A 16,329-nucleotide genomic window follows, 5' to 3' on the forward strand; every position below is an offset into this window, starting at 1 on the left:
CACTTTGCTGTTCTAGTGGTCCTGTTCCCAGAAATATTACCATGTTGGACAGTTAAGAAATAAATTTTGGGGACTTGTGCTATGGCAAAAAAGGGCAGTTCCATTATATGTTCACTCTACCACACACTCTCCTAATACAATTTGTTTCAACCACTGGCAAAACAAATTGTAACAAAAATAAAGATTGACTCATGGGATTGAAAACAAATCAATGAAAATGTAAGATTAAATCAGTATTAAAAGAAAATTGCGAATGCAAACCATACATTAAATATGTTAAGCAGTATTAGCAATATTTAAAAGATTTTTCTTCCCCCCCTGTACAGTATTCACACTTTCCTGGTGAAACCTGCTGAGGCCTGTGACAGATGTCAATAAAAGTTGCACACCACAACATGGCCAGTAAACATGGCCCATGGAAATTGTGGGACAGGCTCAAAACAGGAAAATTCAAGGAAACTTAGAAACATATGTTGCAAATAACTGACCACACACAAACTTCACTCCAGTGAAAAATGTGAACTGCTGCTTTGCATTGTGTAAGTTTTCAAAAGAAAACCTTTCATAACTTAATTATATCTGACATAAATTAAGCTTTGCATTGTGCTGCTTAAGTAAATGGTAAAAGATTCCTGTGAAATTGTATAGTCATTTTCATAACTAATGCATCGAGATTAGAATGCCTTCTTCTCCATTTTAAAAACTTTCAGCTAAATCTCAACTCCCAAACAGCTGAAATTATGGCATGTCTGTGGGTGCATTTGCAGGTTCTTTTCCCAAATGCATCCTCTTCATAACAAAGCAAGTCATTACAAATTGTGGTGAAACACTGTTCAAATTCAAAAGCGCAGCATGCTCAAAGGCTTTCTTACCTAGTGACTGATAGAGCTCTGTCATCTTGGGATGATCCCAGCAGGTAGTCTGGGTCTGGTGGCTGAAACAGACAGGAAAAGAAACGGACTAGGAATTAGCTGAACCCGGGCAGATAAAAGCTGTGTTCTCATATAATGAGAGCTAAATCTTTGAACATTTCTTCTGCTTGACCTTTTCATTCCCTGATTGCCAATTAACAAATCTGGGCAGCTTCAGGAGAGGAGAAGCACAGCAGTAGACTTTGCTCCTTCTCACTTTGGCAGTTTCCTAAATACACCAAGGAGTTCAGGATAAGTTTTGAGGACAAGTGGATTACTGAATATGTAAAAAAGCCAGCTTCTGTGCCGATTGCTGGCCCAGACTCACTTTGTATGCAGACTGCATGGAGGCTGCAGGTATTTGCTTTGGCCTAAACAAATATTGCAGTTTTTTTCAGCATCTGAGAAGAAGTGATGACCATTGATTTACACGAACAAGCAAATGGGGGAAGTGGTGGGGCTGGCAGCAAGAAACCAAGTTGAATAAAGTCTGTTTCTTTCGCATAGCTGTCATTTATAATAGTTGGTCTTTAATGGTAAGCTAGAGGGGCACTTTTGCTGGGCTCCCAAATCCACTCGAAAAGGACAGCAGCATTAGTATAACCAAGAGAAGGCAACAAGAAACAAAAAGGTGGGTAGGTGGGGGTGAGGTTGGTAGTAGCACAGAACACACACAAACAAAAGAAGTGCTGCTCAAGGTGCCCTTGAGAACCGGAGGTTTCCACCTACTGACTTGAGCTGAATTAGTTCACACTTTTGTTAGTAGTGGAATGCAGCAAACAGGTAAAACAGAAAATGATTTATTTGATTCAGAATTTATTCACGGTCATACTCTCTTGTTCTGGAGCCACGGCTCCAGAGAAACCTCGTCTCCACCCGACCCTTGCTCACTGATCTATCTCAAAAATAGAAGAGTTCAAAACTTCTTTTGTTAGCCTTCCAGCTTTCTTCAGCTCCAGCAATCGCCAAGCCGGCATGAACTCATCCTGCACCGAGGCGGCTTCCTTTGTTGAGGGGAGAGGTCAGAAGCCTCCGGAGCGTCCCCCACTTTGCTCACCTGTCATTTCACCAGCTACAGGAGTCACAGGAACGGCTGACCTTTCAACTGAGACTCTGGATCAGAATCCAGGTTGTAACTTCACACACACACACACACCTGTATGGAAAACGGCTGGCTACACCTTGCCTCCGATTCTGAAGTGGGGAAACTACCACGATATTAACACCGTGAAATTGACAAAAGAAAAGAGAAACTGCGCCGGTCGAAGTTACCGCAGTCAAAGCGAGTCACGGCAAAACGGAGCGACTTTCTCTGTCACCTACCCCTTCAGCTGTTCCTTCATGGTGCTGAAGCAGTGAGTTCCAGCGACACACTTTCACACAGCCCGTAGCTAAGAAAGGGAGCGCCCCACACAAGTGGCAGCACACAAAAAGCAGTGCTGGAGATTTGCTACTGCTGTGCTGATCACACGAGGAGGAGTAGCAGGCAACAGGGAGGGGCTTACACACTGATTCCCTACCTCCCTGCCACCCCCCCCCCCCCCCGCCGACCAACCGAAGGCTTTCGCAGAAACTGCAGCTTTTCATGGCACGTCGAGTTGGACAGAAGAGAAAGAACGGGGTGAGGAACACGGTTGCCACAAATGGCAGCTCGGAATTGCACAGAATCCCCCACCCTCCGGCTCTTGCTGCAACTCATCGGCGGCTAAGAAACGGATCATCCTTCTCTTTCCTGCCCGCTGCAGCAGGGCGAAGCTGAGGGTCCGGCCGGACAGCCCCCGAACATATGTACGAGCAGCCTCAGTTGTAAGGACCTTTGCTCTGTTTCCCATACAAACCACTGGGTTTTACAACGTCTTGAAAAAAAAATTAATCAACTCTGCGCAGCAGAAAGGAGAAAATCATTTATAATGTGCAAATGCTGGGGGAGGGGGTGGTGCTTTCAAATAAAATTTACTCATCCCGCGTTGCAAAGTTGCAAAGTCCTGTGCCTGACCCCACATTCTAACTCGTTTACAAACAACGGAACAAAAGTGGGCTGACGGCACCGAATGTCAACCTTTCCTCTCTCTCTCTCTCTTATCGGCCGATTGATCTTTGAAAGAGTAAAGAGCCGAGTGTCTGAAGCAGCAATCACGGAGCTATACTCCGCTCGGAGACGATTGAGTAATGTCAGGAATGCACGACAGTAAAGCGAGCACTGCCATTCCAATGTCCCCCCCCCTCTCAAACATGTTACCTGTCCGCAGACAATGCGTGCCAACAGTCTCCGTGCTCCCAGTTCCCCCCTCCTGCTTCCCGGTGAAAGCTATGATTACACCAGGTGTCTGTTCGCTTATTGTTTGGTGAAATGCTTCTGCGGAATAATTACTGTGGATGACAATGGAAGGCTGCAGCCGGTTGCCACCTGAAGAATGAAACGTGACCTAAACGACTAAGTAGCTCATGGCAAACATACTCGAATGACTACAATAATGTTTGATTGGACTACACTCTGGGACTGAGCGGCAGAGCGTTTGCGGGAGTGGGAACAGGCTAGAATCCAAGATGTCAGAAGGTTGCTCCTTTGGTTTCAGTTAAAACTTGCAAAAGGCCAAACAGCCCTGGCCGTGCATCAAACTTGTCTTTCCAAGCCAATCGGGGAACACTTAACCACATCCGATTTTGTGACTTTCACTGGGGGTGCAGGGTCTACCCCAACTTTTCAGATGTAGGCTGCAAACGTGCAGGAGGAATTTCCAGGCAAGAGTGTTTATCTTTCTATAACTTTTAAGTAAACAACTCAATACAACTTCAATGTCATACAGGATAAATTTTCAGGCCCTAACGAGGTTGGATGTGGTGGTAGACAGATCCTGAAATTAACAGTGTTGACTGATGTGCCAATTTCTGGAAACCCTTCCAGACAATTGGCCGATTTAGGGTTCAGAGCCCACTCAGACAGACTGACTGCCTGCCTGCCTGCCTGCCCCCTTAGAGATGAGACCCAACAATGTTACTTAGTACAGACTCAAAACTTTGTTTTGGTTGGTCTGCAGTTTTCCCACAATGTCAGGCTGTTCAATTGACTGGAGGCAGCCGCAAGTGCAAGGACAGGCTCCCAGGCACTCTCTTGCCTTGGTGTGAACACTGCAAAAGGCTGCCCTGTACTGTGATCATCCCTCACGGTGGCCTGGTTGCATTTTCTAAGTTTCATTTGATTTTTTTCTGTAAATGTTGGTGTTAGGGCATCTTCATGTTGAAGTGCCCTCTCAGTCACTTAGCTTTTACTGCAGCTTGTCATTCATCTGGAGCAGGAAATCTTCTGATTACCTGCAGCTTTAAGGACGTGCCTGCCACCATTATTTGTCAGGGAACAGGGAGTGCTCCATTCAAAATCTCAACAAGTGACTATTTCCCTCAGGCAGATTTGGATGATCAGGATGTAGAATAGGTTTGGGAGCTACCAGTATGAGTGATCTACAGATGCCCAATAGTAACCACAATGTGAAAGGAAATATTGTGTGCTTGTCATAAAGGATTAGCAATAATAATGGGTGGTTTTAAAGTACATATAAATTGGACAAATCAGATTGGTTATAATAGCCTTGATTGATTTCATAGAATAATTTTGAAATAGTCTCTTTGTGTAGCACATTCTGGCACCAACCAACAAGTAGGCTGTAATAAACTCGACCTTGTAATTGGGTAATTGATCCCCTCAGAGTAATGGCATCTTTAGGTAGCAGTGACCACAAATGATTGAATTTTACATTCATTTTGAAAGAGAGAAGTTGGTGCAGTGGCTGAGTGGTTAGCAGTGCTGTCTCACAGCATCAGAGACCCAGGTTCAATTCCACCCTCAGACAACCGTCTGTGTGGAGTTTGCACATTCTCCTTATGTCTGCGTGGGTTTCCTCCCACAGTCTAAAGATGTGCAGGCTAGGTCGGTTGGTCATGCTAAAAAGCCCATAGTGTTCAGGGATGTGTTGATTAGGTGGGTTATAGGGGGATGGGTCTGGATGGGATGCTATGAGGGTGGTGTAGACTTGTTGGGACAAAGGACCTGTTTTCACACTGTAGGGATTCTATGACGTGACCTATACTTTAAAAAGAGCAACAATGTAGGTATGAAAGCTGAGGTGAACTAGTGTATTAGTCTGAGAGACAGATCAGTACAAAAGGAATTATTATTATTTAGAGGTATATTTCAGGGAATAGAATAAGTACATTTCTACTGTACAGTAAAATTTTTAGGGGAGGACCCAGCGTGTCATCTGCTGTGGCAAAGGTTTTAGAATAGATTGTTGAGGAGCACGTGGGAAACCTCATGGCAATTGAGAATGTCGCACCAAACTTAAGGGCAAAAAAACACATTATCGACAAATATAATGGGAACTGCAGATGCTGGAGAATCCGAGATAACAAAGTGTGGAGCTGGATGAATGCAGCAGGCCAGGCAGCATCTCAGGAGCACAAAAGCTGACATTTCAGGCCTAGACCCATCATCAGCGGGTCAGCTTTTGTGCTCCTAAGATGCTGCTTGGCCTGCTGCATTCATCCAGCTCCACACTTTGTATCTCACATTATCGACAAAGGTCAGTGGCAGGTCTGACGACTGGTCAGAATATAAAAAAGGTAGCATTTTATTACACTGAGGAAACACTGTTGTTGCAATAGTGAATGAGTGTAATTGAAAAGTCTCCACATGCACGACTTTGTCACTAAGCTAGCTACCAATATGAAAAACGGTTCATTATCTGATGCTAAAGGTATTTATCATTATTACCTGTGAATACGTGCACGCTTATTAATGGTTATGGCTGACAACGGGGAGGGTGTGGGGGAAATGTTTGCGAGGGCCATGAATGAAGCAACCAGGGTTGGGAGGGGAAGAAGAGACAACTAATGGGGCCCATAAGCGCCCTCCCCCCATGAACTCAATCATGCTCCCCTTCAATCCCATCCATTCTCTCCCCTCCAGCCCCATTTGAATCTTGCACCTGCACTGTGCACATGCAGACTTTTGCGCAGGACGTAACAACGTTCAGGACCTGGAACTGTGTGCATGTGCATTGCCGTGTGAATGTGTATGCACAGTCACCCCAAGCATTCAATGTCACCAAACACTGCTTATAAAGAAGTGATTAAATTGGAGCATGAAAGTAAGCTAGCTACAAATGTAAAAGCAAAAAGCAAGCGTTGATACAGGTATCTGAAAAAGACAACAGTAAAAGTGAATGAAAATGTTTAGTTGTGAGATAATACAGAAATGGCAGGTATTGTGCTTCTGTTTTCACTTGAGACAATACAAAAGGAAACCCAACCACACCTGAAAATGGGGAGGCTGAAGGAAAACAAGAACTTGTTGAAATTACAATCACCCCTCGGGAAGCAACTGATAGAGTTGTGGGTGATAAGCTTTTGTTCTAGATGGACTTCCTCCTAGGGTCTCAAAAGAGCTAGCTAGTGAGGTAGTGGATGCAAGGTCGTAATTTTCCAAAATTCACTAGATTCTGGAAGGATTCAATCATATTGTAAAGTAATCAACATAATATAATATAATATAATAACGAATCAGGAAATTCCAGATATGGCAGCGTCTTATCTGCTGTGGGGACGGTTTTAGAATAGATTGTTAAGGAGCACTTGGGAAACTTCATGGCAATTGAGACGACTCGGCATAGTTTTGTGAAAGGGAAAGTGTGTTTAACTAATCTGTTTGGAATTTTCTGAAGGAATAACATGAGTAAAGGGTATAGGTGGACTTTCCAGCAGGCATTTGACGGTTCCACATAAAACATTTTTGTACAAAGTAGAAGTCCATTGTATCGGGGTAACACACTAACATGGATCGAAGATCAGCTGGTTGGCAGAATACATTGAATTCATAAATGGATTTTCTGTTAGAATGGCATCAGGATGTGATGAGTGGAGTCCAGTAGGGATCTGTACTTCGCCTTCAATATTTTGCAATTTATATAATAACTTCAATGTAGGGATCAAAGGCATGTTGATGAAATTTTCAGATGACACTAATGTAGGTAGGAAATATGTTCTGATGTGGACATAACAAGGATACAAATAGGTTGAGCAAGTGGGCAAAAAAATCAAGCGGATGGACCAGAGTGTGAAAAAATGTGAAGCTGTAGCTGGCAGGAAGAATAAGTACGTGAAGTGTTGTGTAAAAGGTGAATAAATGCAGAATTACAATGTGCAGAGAGATCTGAGTCATAAAATATAGGCATAGGAAGTGATTAAGAAGGCTAATAGAATGGTATCCTTGATTGTGAGAGGAATTGCACATAAACCTAAGGGCGTTATGCTTCACTTGTACAGGACATTGGAGGGACCACATGTTGAATAAAATGTGCAGCTTTGGTCTCATTATTTAGTATAGGATGTAAATGCAATAGAAGCAGTTCAGACGAGATTTACTAGAATATGTGGGTTGACAACTGTGGAAAGATTAAACAGGCTGGACTTGTCTTCATTCAAGGTTCATTCAAAGAGTGAGAGGTAATTCATTAGATCAGATCCTAAGTAGTCTTGACAAGGTGGACATGAAGAATATGTTTACTTTTGTGGGTGACTTATGGGGGACAGTGTTTTAAAGTTAGGGCGTGCCCTTTTAAAACAGAGATGAGGGGAAATCTTTTCTCTCAGACAGTTGTGTAACTTTGGAACCCTGCCTCAGAAGGCGATGGAGGCAGGGTCTTTGAATATTTTTAAGGTGGAGGTTGAGGGATTTTTGCTAGTCAAAGCAATCAAAGATTTTTGGGGGATAAATGAGAAAATGAAAATAGATCAGCCATGATCATGTTGAATGGTGGAGCAGACTCGAAGGGCCGAATGGCCCACTCCTACTTTTAATTCATATAGTCATGTGGCCAAGAATGAATTCCTGCTCCATTCCCACCCTAGACACAAATGTCTGGCCTATAGTTCGTTGTTGTGAGAAAACAGAGACACAGGAATTCCTCCCACCAAACTAGAATTCCATTAGTTGCGGAAAATTGTCAATTTTGTAAATGCATTTCAATCCAAATTCCTCATAAAAACTCCCATTGATTATTACTGCACCAGTTGAGCTAATTCATAAAATTTACCTCAGTAATTCATATTGGGTGATAACAACCTCTGATATTTTGCATAACTATTTTGTTTTTCTTATACGAGTCATTGCAACCATGGTTGATTTAATCCTCAGCTAACATTCAGACTTCAGGCACATTTTCCTAAGGCCACGAGGTAGTAACCAAAGGCAAGACACCTGATGACCGAATTCCTTTCACTTGACCAGAAGATCCCTTTTAGCTTTCTAGGCTAAGTTGACCCATTAAAGAAGTTGATTGAACCATGATCCATTTTGATCTTTGTTGTTCGCTATCGTACCACATGAGCTATTTGTCCGTTAAGCCATTGCGTGAAATTCTTCCTCTCCGTTATAATTCTGATCCCAAGTTTAATGAACACCATTCTCTGTTAAAAATCCAATAAGTAAAATCGTGCCAGGCCGATGGCAATACTCAATAATTAACAGCTGTGGAGGTAAAAGGATTTGCAGTTTTAAACTGCCCATCATTTCCTCAGCATGTTCCAAAACATTTTGTAGATACCAAACTGAATTTAAAGTGTGGTTACTGTTTTATACAAAAAGAGGCAACCAAATAGAATTCAGTAAGATGGAAACTTGAGTTGTTTGGACAGCAAACAATGCCTCATCGGAGAGGTGAGGACAAAGGGGGCATTTGCCAGACAATGTTGTGCCTTGACAAATCACTTGTCACTTGAGAATAGTTAGTTTGATGATAGAAGTGGCAAGAAAGTTATTGTTTAATTGTTTTTTTGACGAAAAGTAACATGAAGAAAAAAGCTCAATCCAAAAATTCATGAGATGAAAATACACTGGAAAGGCTGGGATGTTTTTCCACTGCAGCTTAGGAGGTTGAGGAGTGACCTTACTGAGATTTATAAAATCACGACTGTGATAGATCAGATGAATTGACAATGGTCTTTTCCCTAGGCTAGGGTAAGTTCAAAGCTCGGGGGCATTTTTTAAGGTGAGAGGAGAAAGATTTAAAATGGACATTAGGGGCAACTGTTTTACACTGAGAGTGGTTCGTGTGTGGAATGAATTGCCAGAGGAAGTGGTGGACGCAGGTACTGTTACAGCGTTTAGAAGACATTTAGATAAGTTCATGAACAGGAAATGTTTAGAAGGATATGGGCCAAGTGCAGGCAGGTGGGACTACTTTAGTTTGGGAACATGGTTGGCATGGACTGGTTGTTTCATGCTGTATGACTCTGTGACTCTTTAAAGCTCAACCAGAGACTTTTTTTTCTTTTGAAATCTATTCCCAATTCCAGTAGCAAAACTTGTTTATTCATCACATGGTTTAAACAACAAGCAAGAAGAACAACACTTGCCCGAACTCTATCCAAAAGAGGTACTCTGGATACCTCAAACATTTAAAGAAAAACATCCATTAGGCAAGCACAACTATAGAAAACTGGTACATTCTGAAATCTAGTACAAGGTCATTCACAATCCAAGCTTAAGGCAAATGTCCATTTAATGATATGATAATTATGAGTGACGACTTTTGCTCAGATAGTAGAAAGTGTGGAGCTTCATTGCTTCAATTCATGAATTACTGATTAGTGTTTTTGAAGTCAATTTTAAAATTAATTTTCTTTTTTACGCTTCCCAGTCTTTCAATTTAGTTCAACCGCCCTCTCGATTTCTCTTTGAGAACCTAACCTGACATTGGATTCATCCACTCAAATTCACCCTCCATTAACTTTTTTTAACTGCTTATTTCTCAATTTTAAGTCTAATTGTTTCAGGGGATAGATTGTCCCCTTGTTTTACAGGATCAAAATGACACTCTGTTACCCCAGTAAGCTGGTTTCGATTTGTTCTTGCAAATTTCTGGGCAATGTGAAAATGCAAATATGTGCAGAATAGTCTAGCAGGGCCCACTGCAGCAAATTCTGTATCAACATTCTCATCACTGGATATTTCCTCCACAAATATTGCTTCTGACTTTTAAAAATACCCACACTTTCTCTTCCTGGTCTGGATCTCAAATCTAAAATGCAAGCACTTCTGCTAGTCCTTGAATACAATGCCAAAATAAAAAGAAACCTTGGAGCTTCTGATCATTGTTTAATTATTTAGCAACAATCCAAATTAGTCCAAGTAATTTGTTAGCTACAAAATAATGTACACTTATTTATGCTTCTTAACAATATAATATTAAGTAAAATTATCAGGGTTGTTACTTTTTACTCTTACACCATATACCACATTGGAAGAGTTATCATGCTCTGTGTTGAAGTAATTGTTTGAAGCATGCACACTCTTTGACCCACCAAGGTTACTCCATTCCTTCAATTCTGGCCTTTGGTGCACCGTTGGAAAATGTAATTTAAAATATTTAAATCCTAAGCTCTGAAATCCTATTCCTAAAGCTCTCCAGTTCTCTGTCCTCCTTTAACATACTCCTTCAAACTTACCTTTTTGACCAATCTTTTGATTGTCTGTTTGAACATTTTATTGGTGTCAAATTATGCTCCTGCTCTTAACAGCTAATGTATTTTGGATTAGTAATTTAACTAGTTCCATTTTTAATGCAGCTCCCCACCTTGCTTTCCTTTATCATCTTTCATTGGCACTTCATAGATCAATGCATCAAATGCAACATCTATTGGATCACCTCTTCTCAAACTGTCATCCAGGGCCCCAAATGCTCCTTCCGAATGTAAGACATTCACATATCTCCCTGTACTGTTGTCTATTGGATAGATTTTCTGAAACAGGCTTGAAAAATGTTTCTTTCCTCTCAAACTTATTTTCATATCACTGAATATAAAGCTGTTATGAAACATGTTTTACAATTTTAAAATCAATTTGCGAATCGTTCTGCCTTAATAATATGCCCTTGTATATTGAAGAGTGATAACCTAAAAAATAGGCTTATCACAAACAAGAACTTTCAGTTGCTCTGAGAATACACCACCTCTGAGCAAGTTAGAGGTAATCCTGCCATACTCTTCCACGACCATGGGGCTGCTCTCTCATTAGTGACACGTGACTGGTGGTGACTTAATCTGAGTCACCATGACTCAGGCAAGAGAAGAGATTGAGATGAAGAATCCCCTCCCCCCACTGCATCCCAAAACCAGCCCAGCTCGTCCCTGACTCCCTAACCTGTTCTTCCTCTCACCTATCCCCTCCTCCCACCTCAAGCCGCACCTCCATTTCCTACCTACTAACCTCATCCTGCCTCCTTGACCTTTCCGTCCTCCCCGGATTGACCTATCCCCTCCCTACCTCCTCACCTATACTCTCCTCTCCACCTGTCTTCTCCTCCATCCATCTTCGGTCCACCTACCCCTCTCTCTCTATTTATTTCAGAATCCTTTCCCCATCCCCCTTTTCTGATGAAGGGTCTAGGCCCAAAACGTCAGCTTTTGTGCGCCTAAGATGCTGCTTGGCCTGCTGTGTTCATCCAGCTCCACACTTGGTTATCTGATGAAAAATCCTTTTAGGTGTACACCTCTCAGAAAGCCAATCATAAAAACTGAAAGTGACTTTCTAGATATATTGGTCAATAGTGGTCAATAGTGGTCAAATACTTTGTAAAACAAAACAAAATCTTTGAAAGCTCTCATTACTGTCCATGCTCCCCCCCAAAAAACCAAGTTTAATTTTTAGAATCTCCTCAGAGACCTGTAAATGAGCATAATTAGTGGAAATTCCTAATGCTGATTAATTTGCCTCTGTGGAGCATGTTCAGTTTTTCAGTCAGGTTGGGTCGTAGGGCAAAGCTTTGCAAACTAGCACAATATATTGTAGCAAATGAATTCCTGCTACACGCAACTTTCAGTTAAGATTCTGGTCATGTTGCATTCGTGCAAATTACTCTGAGAAACCAACACAACAAAATGGATACACTAGGTCAATATTTTTGCAGCTCAAAATGCAGTCTCTTGGACTTTGAAATGATCAAAATAGATTGGCCTAACATCGAGGACTTGCCACTCAATCTTTCCTCCAATTCCCACACTGACCTCTCAACGTTTTGATTTTCCAATCTAAGGGAAACGGAGGCAAAAATATCACTTCTTCTTCCAGGACCCCCTTGGAGCCCTTCAAACTTCAGCTAATTTACACCGGCAGCCAATTTCCTCACTTGCTCGAATGTAGGAGCTGCTGGGTACATGTGGCAGGAACACTGCCCTCATAGAATCCTGTGGCGTGGATGCAGGCCATTCAGCCCATCGAGTCCACATCAATCCTCCGGGGGGCATCCCTCCGTGACCCAGTCCCCAACCTTATTCCTGGAACCCTGCATTTACTATGCGTTTACTACTGGCACGGTGGCTCAGTGGTTAGCACTGCAGCCTCACAGCGCCAGGGACCCGGGTTCGATTCCAGCCTCAGGCAACTGTCTGTGTGGAGTTTGCACATTCTCCCCATGTCTGTGTGGGTTTGCTCCGGGTGCTCCGGTTTCCTCCCACAGTCCAAAGATGTGCAGGCTAGGTGGATTGACCAAGCTAAATTGCTGGTAGTGTTCAGGAATGTGTGGGTTATAGGGGGATGGGTTTGGGTGGGATGCTGCAAGGGGCGGTGTGGACTTGTTGGGCTGAAGGGCTTGTTTACACATTGTAGGGAATCTAATCTAATCTACTGAGTTTGCACACACGTGGACACTGTGGTGAACTGAGCATGATCAATTCACCTCACCTGCACATTATTGGACTGTGGGATGAAACCAGAGCACCAGGAGGAAACTCACGCAGACAGTCGCCTGAGGCCGCTCCTGCAATTACACAGGCATAGGCCTTCTTTAAAAAAAGTTTACATCAAGAGTCTACATCTGAAATGTTCTACCGAGTGAAGTTTGGAAGGCATGCTCTGTGTGTCGTATCATTTCTATTTTCGCTTAGTATTTCCTTCAGTTCTAGTTCTATACCATTTGAGCATCTTTCTCTGACCTTTTGCTCTTTGAGTGATTGCTTGTTGCCTCACCAAGATGATATTTGTATATCGACTGTCACTTTTCATCTCATTCCAACATTTCAAAAACACTTGCTGGCTATTTAACTCACCAGCTTCACTTTGTGATAGAAATTAGAATTTTTCATACCTTTTGTTCCATTTGTTAATGTTGTTTTGCCTATTCGGGACAATTTTATCTTGAACTTACACTTCTGATGAAGTCTTCACAAGAAAAATACTATCTCACATTTCTTGATGAGAGATCATAGAATGACAAATCAGAAAGAAGACCATTCAAAGATAATGGGAACTGCAGATGCTGGAGAATCCAAGATAACAAAGTATGAAGCTGGAAGAACACAGCAGGCCAAGCAGCATCTCAGGAGCACAAAAGCTGACATTTCATCAGTGAAGGGTCTAGGCCTGAAACATCAGCTTTTGTGCTCCTAAGATGCTGCTTGGCCAACTTCACACTTTGTTATCTAGGAGACCATTCAATCTATCTTGCCTAGGCCAGGATTTTGAATGAGATATCAAATTAGTTACACTTCTTTCTCTTTCTCCATAAACCAAAAAGTTCTATTTATTTGTGTCTACTTAACTGTTGTTTTGCTAAATCAGTCAATAAAATATCAATAGTTAATTAGTAGCAAAAAATGACCCCAAGACCCTTCTCAAGAAATAAAGGTTGATTTCATGTGTGAATCTGCAAGATTAAGAGTTCAGATTTGAGATTTTGTTGAAACTTAATTCACGCTGTTGGTTTAACAATCTTAATTACAATGATACTTGAAGATAGATAATTTAGAAATACGACTGGCATATGATTCAAGCCTAAACGCTCATAGTATTTTTGATATTTTGTTTATACATAGTTCTCAACATGTTTGTATGGCCTCATACATTGCTAATTCATTTGGTTGAATTTTTTTTGTCAGCTTTCTTGATAGCTATTCACTGGACATTTGTCCTACAGATGTATTTTGAGATTTACTTGATTACTTTTGATAAAGATTATGGTGTTGAAATGGATTGTGGATCTCATTGAGAAAACACCTTCCATTTGTATAGGGCCTTTAACATAATAAAATGTTCCAGTGTGATTTTTTTAGAGTGTGATCAGACACAAGTTGACACTGAGTCACACAAACTGATATGAAGGCAAAAGATCAAAAGTTTGATCAAAGAACTTGATCGTAAGGAGAACCTTGAAGGATTTAGAAGAGATAGAAAGGTGGAGAGATTTTTACATGGATTCCAGAGCTTGGATCTTTTGACAGCTGAAGGCATGGGTGGGTCAACACAAACCAGAGATCCACAGGAGACCAGAATCAGAAAAGCATGGATAGTTTGGAGGATTGTAGGGTTGGAGAGAATTACAAAAAAGGGAGTGGCAGGAGTTTAGAAACGAGGATGTGAATTTAAAAACTGGAGTACTGCTGGATCAGGAAACAATGTACACTATTAAACACAGGACTGCTCAGTGATTGTGGCTTTGTGCAAGTTAGGATATGGGCAGCAGAATTTTGAAAGGGAACTCTGATGAAGGGTCTAGGCCCGAAACATCAGCTTTTGTGCTCCTTTGAGATGCTGCTTGGCCTGTTGTGTTCATCCAGCTTCACACTTTGTTTCTAAGATTATGGACCCTGCTCTTTAAATAATGACAATAACTGTATGCATTTGATAACTGTCAACATCCTACAGAAACGAAATTTTTCACCAGGGTGGAAGTGTCAGCAATAGTCTAATTTGAAGTTATAAGTTATTAGGTATTGTGCTATTTTGTGAAGGGACAAAAGTGTCAGATTAATTCTGTTTCAGACATATGCCAAATCTTTGTTGTTGGGTGTTAAGTTACCAGGCATTTAGAAGAAAGAAACAACATGCATTTATATACTATCTTTCATGTCCTCAGGACATTGCATATTGCTTCACACCCAATAAATTATTTTTGAAATACAGTTGTATTGTTGTATTGTTCTATTGTCCAATCAGCAAATGCTGCAGCTAATTAAACACAGCAGGGTTGCACAAACATCAGTGAGAAAATTAACTTTGAAATCTGTCGTACTGATGTGAGTTAAGGATAAATATTGTCCAGAATTCCAGGAGATCATCTGTTCACTCTGAATAAGGCTTCTTTACATCCAATCGAGAGGGTACTTTTGACAATGAGGCATCTTTGCACTGTATGTCAGCTGAGATTATGTGCTGTGGATGCTGGAGTGAAGCTTGACCCTACAATCTTATAACTCGGGGCAAGAATGATCATTGAGCCAATGCCAATGTAAGTTCTCCACCAAGGTGTTATTAAAATGACTTAATTTTATATAGCACTTTGACCACTAGGTGTCCTAAACTGCTTGACAGTCAATGAAGGTTTGAAAGGTGGTCACTGTCTTAATGTAGGAAAGGTGGCAGCTACGTAGCTCATAAAAGAAGAGAGCAGATAGTATTTTTTAAGGTATTTATTGAGGGATAGATTTTGGCCGGGTCCCCAGGGAAAATTCCTTGTTCTTCTTCAAACAGGAGTTATGGATTCTTTTATGGCAACCTGAGAGGGCAAATGGGCTGTCAGAGAAAATCACATCTAAAACATGGCACCTCTGCAATGCAGTATCATCTTGGTTTTAGTGCTAAAGTCCTGGAGTGGAACTTGATCCCTCAACCTGCAGAGTGGTGCAGACTGATTCACAATAGATGAAAAATAATGCAGATACTCCTTGGTTACAACATACCCAGTGTAGTCTGCATGAATGACATAGGTTGTGAGCAAGCTGAGGAACAGAAACAGAGGGGCTTCAAGCTGGATTCTAAGATAGTAATCTGAGCCAAACAAGGTCAGATGGAACAAAAACTTGAATTCAACCTCAGAATATCTGCAACAAGAGAGAGCAAAATACTGTTTTTCCTCTCCCAAAGAAAATTCTTTTAAACATGTAAAACTGTCATGCCATTTATACTTGTGAGAAAAGTCTTACAAGCCTTTTCTGACAAGGGTGAAAATAAGACCATAAGACATAGGAGTGGAAGTAAGGCCATTCGGCCTTAGATATTTAAGATAAGATATTTAACAACTTAAGAAAAATGAAACTTTTTGACTGAACGGCACATTTAAAAATCTGAACTATTATACGCATAGAAATTCAGCAGTGGCTTGCACTCCATTTAATATTGAATTGATATTTATGCAGAAGAAGTCTTGTTCCATTCAAAAATTGGCAGGCTAATTATTGCCTCAGTCGGTACAATTCACATATGTAAGTTGTAAAGACATAAATGTCACAATGGACACATTTTCTAGACTACAAAATGTGAAAATATGACTAACTTTATTGTCACATGTATTTTATAGTTAGAAAAACAGTAAAATACAGTGGAAAAGCTTTGCCGAAAGATTTGCATGAACTCATCGCTTTGTTACCGTTG

The 16,329-nt window shown here is 41.2% G+C and overlaps 1 protein-coding gene across 13 annotated transcripts in view; it reads right to left on the reverse strand.

The window, feature by feature from the left end:
* Positions 1 to 16,329, reverse strand: part of dmd (dystrophin) — a 1,835,475-nt gene that overhangs the window by 142,709 nt on the left and 1,676,437 nt on the right. For 11 of the 13 annotated variants that reach the window (XM_059650343.1, XM_048540566.2, XM_048540567.2 and 8 more), the window contains one exon: positions 873 to 934. In XM_059650343.1, coding sequence (XP_059506326.1) covers positions 873 to 934 — 62 coding nt within the window. Of the gene's footprint in view, positions 1 to 872; positions 935 to 2,234; positions 2,375 to 16,329 lie in introns of those variants that run through there. The other 2 variants (XM_048540575.2, XM_048540574.2) reach the window with 1 other exon arrangement.

This window comes from Stegostoma tigrinum, chromosome 12, assembly GCF_030684315.1.
Source record: "Stegostoma tigrinum isolate sSteTig4 chromosome 12, sSteTig4.hap1, whole genome shotgun sequence".
Lineage (NCBI taxonomy): Eukaryota > Metazoa > Chordata > Chondrichthyes > Orectolobiformes > Stegostomatidae > Stegostoma > Stegostoma tigrinum.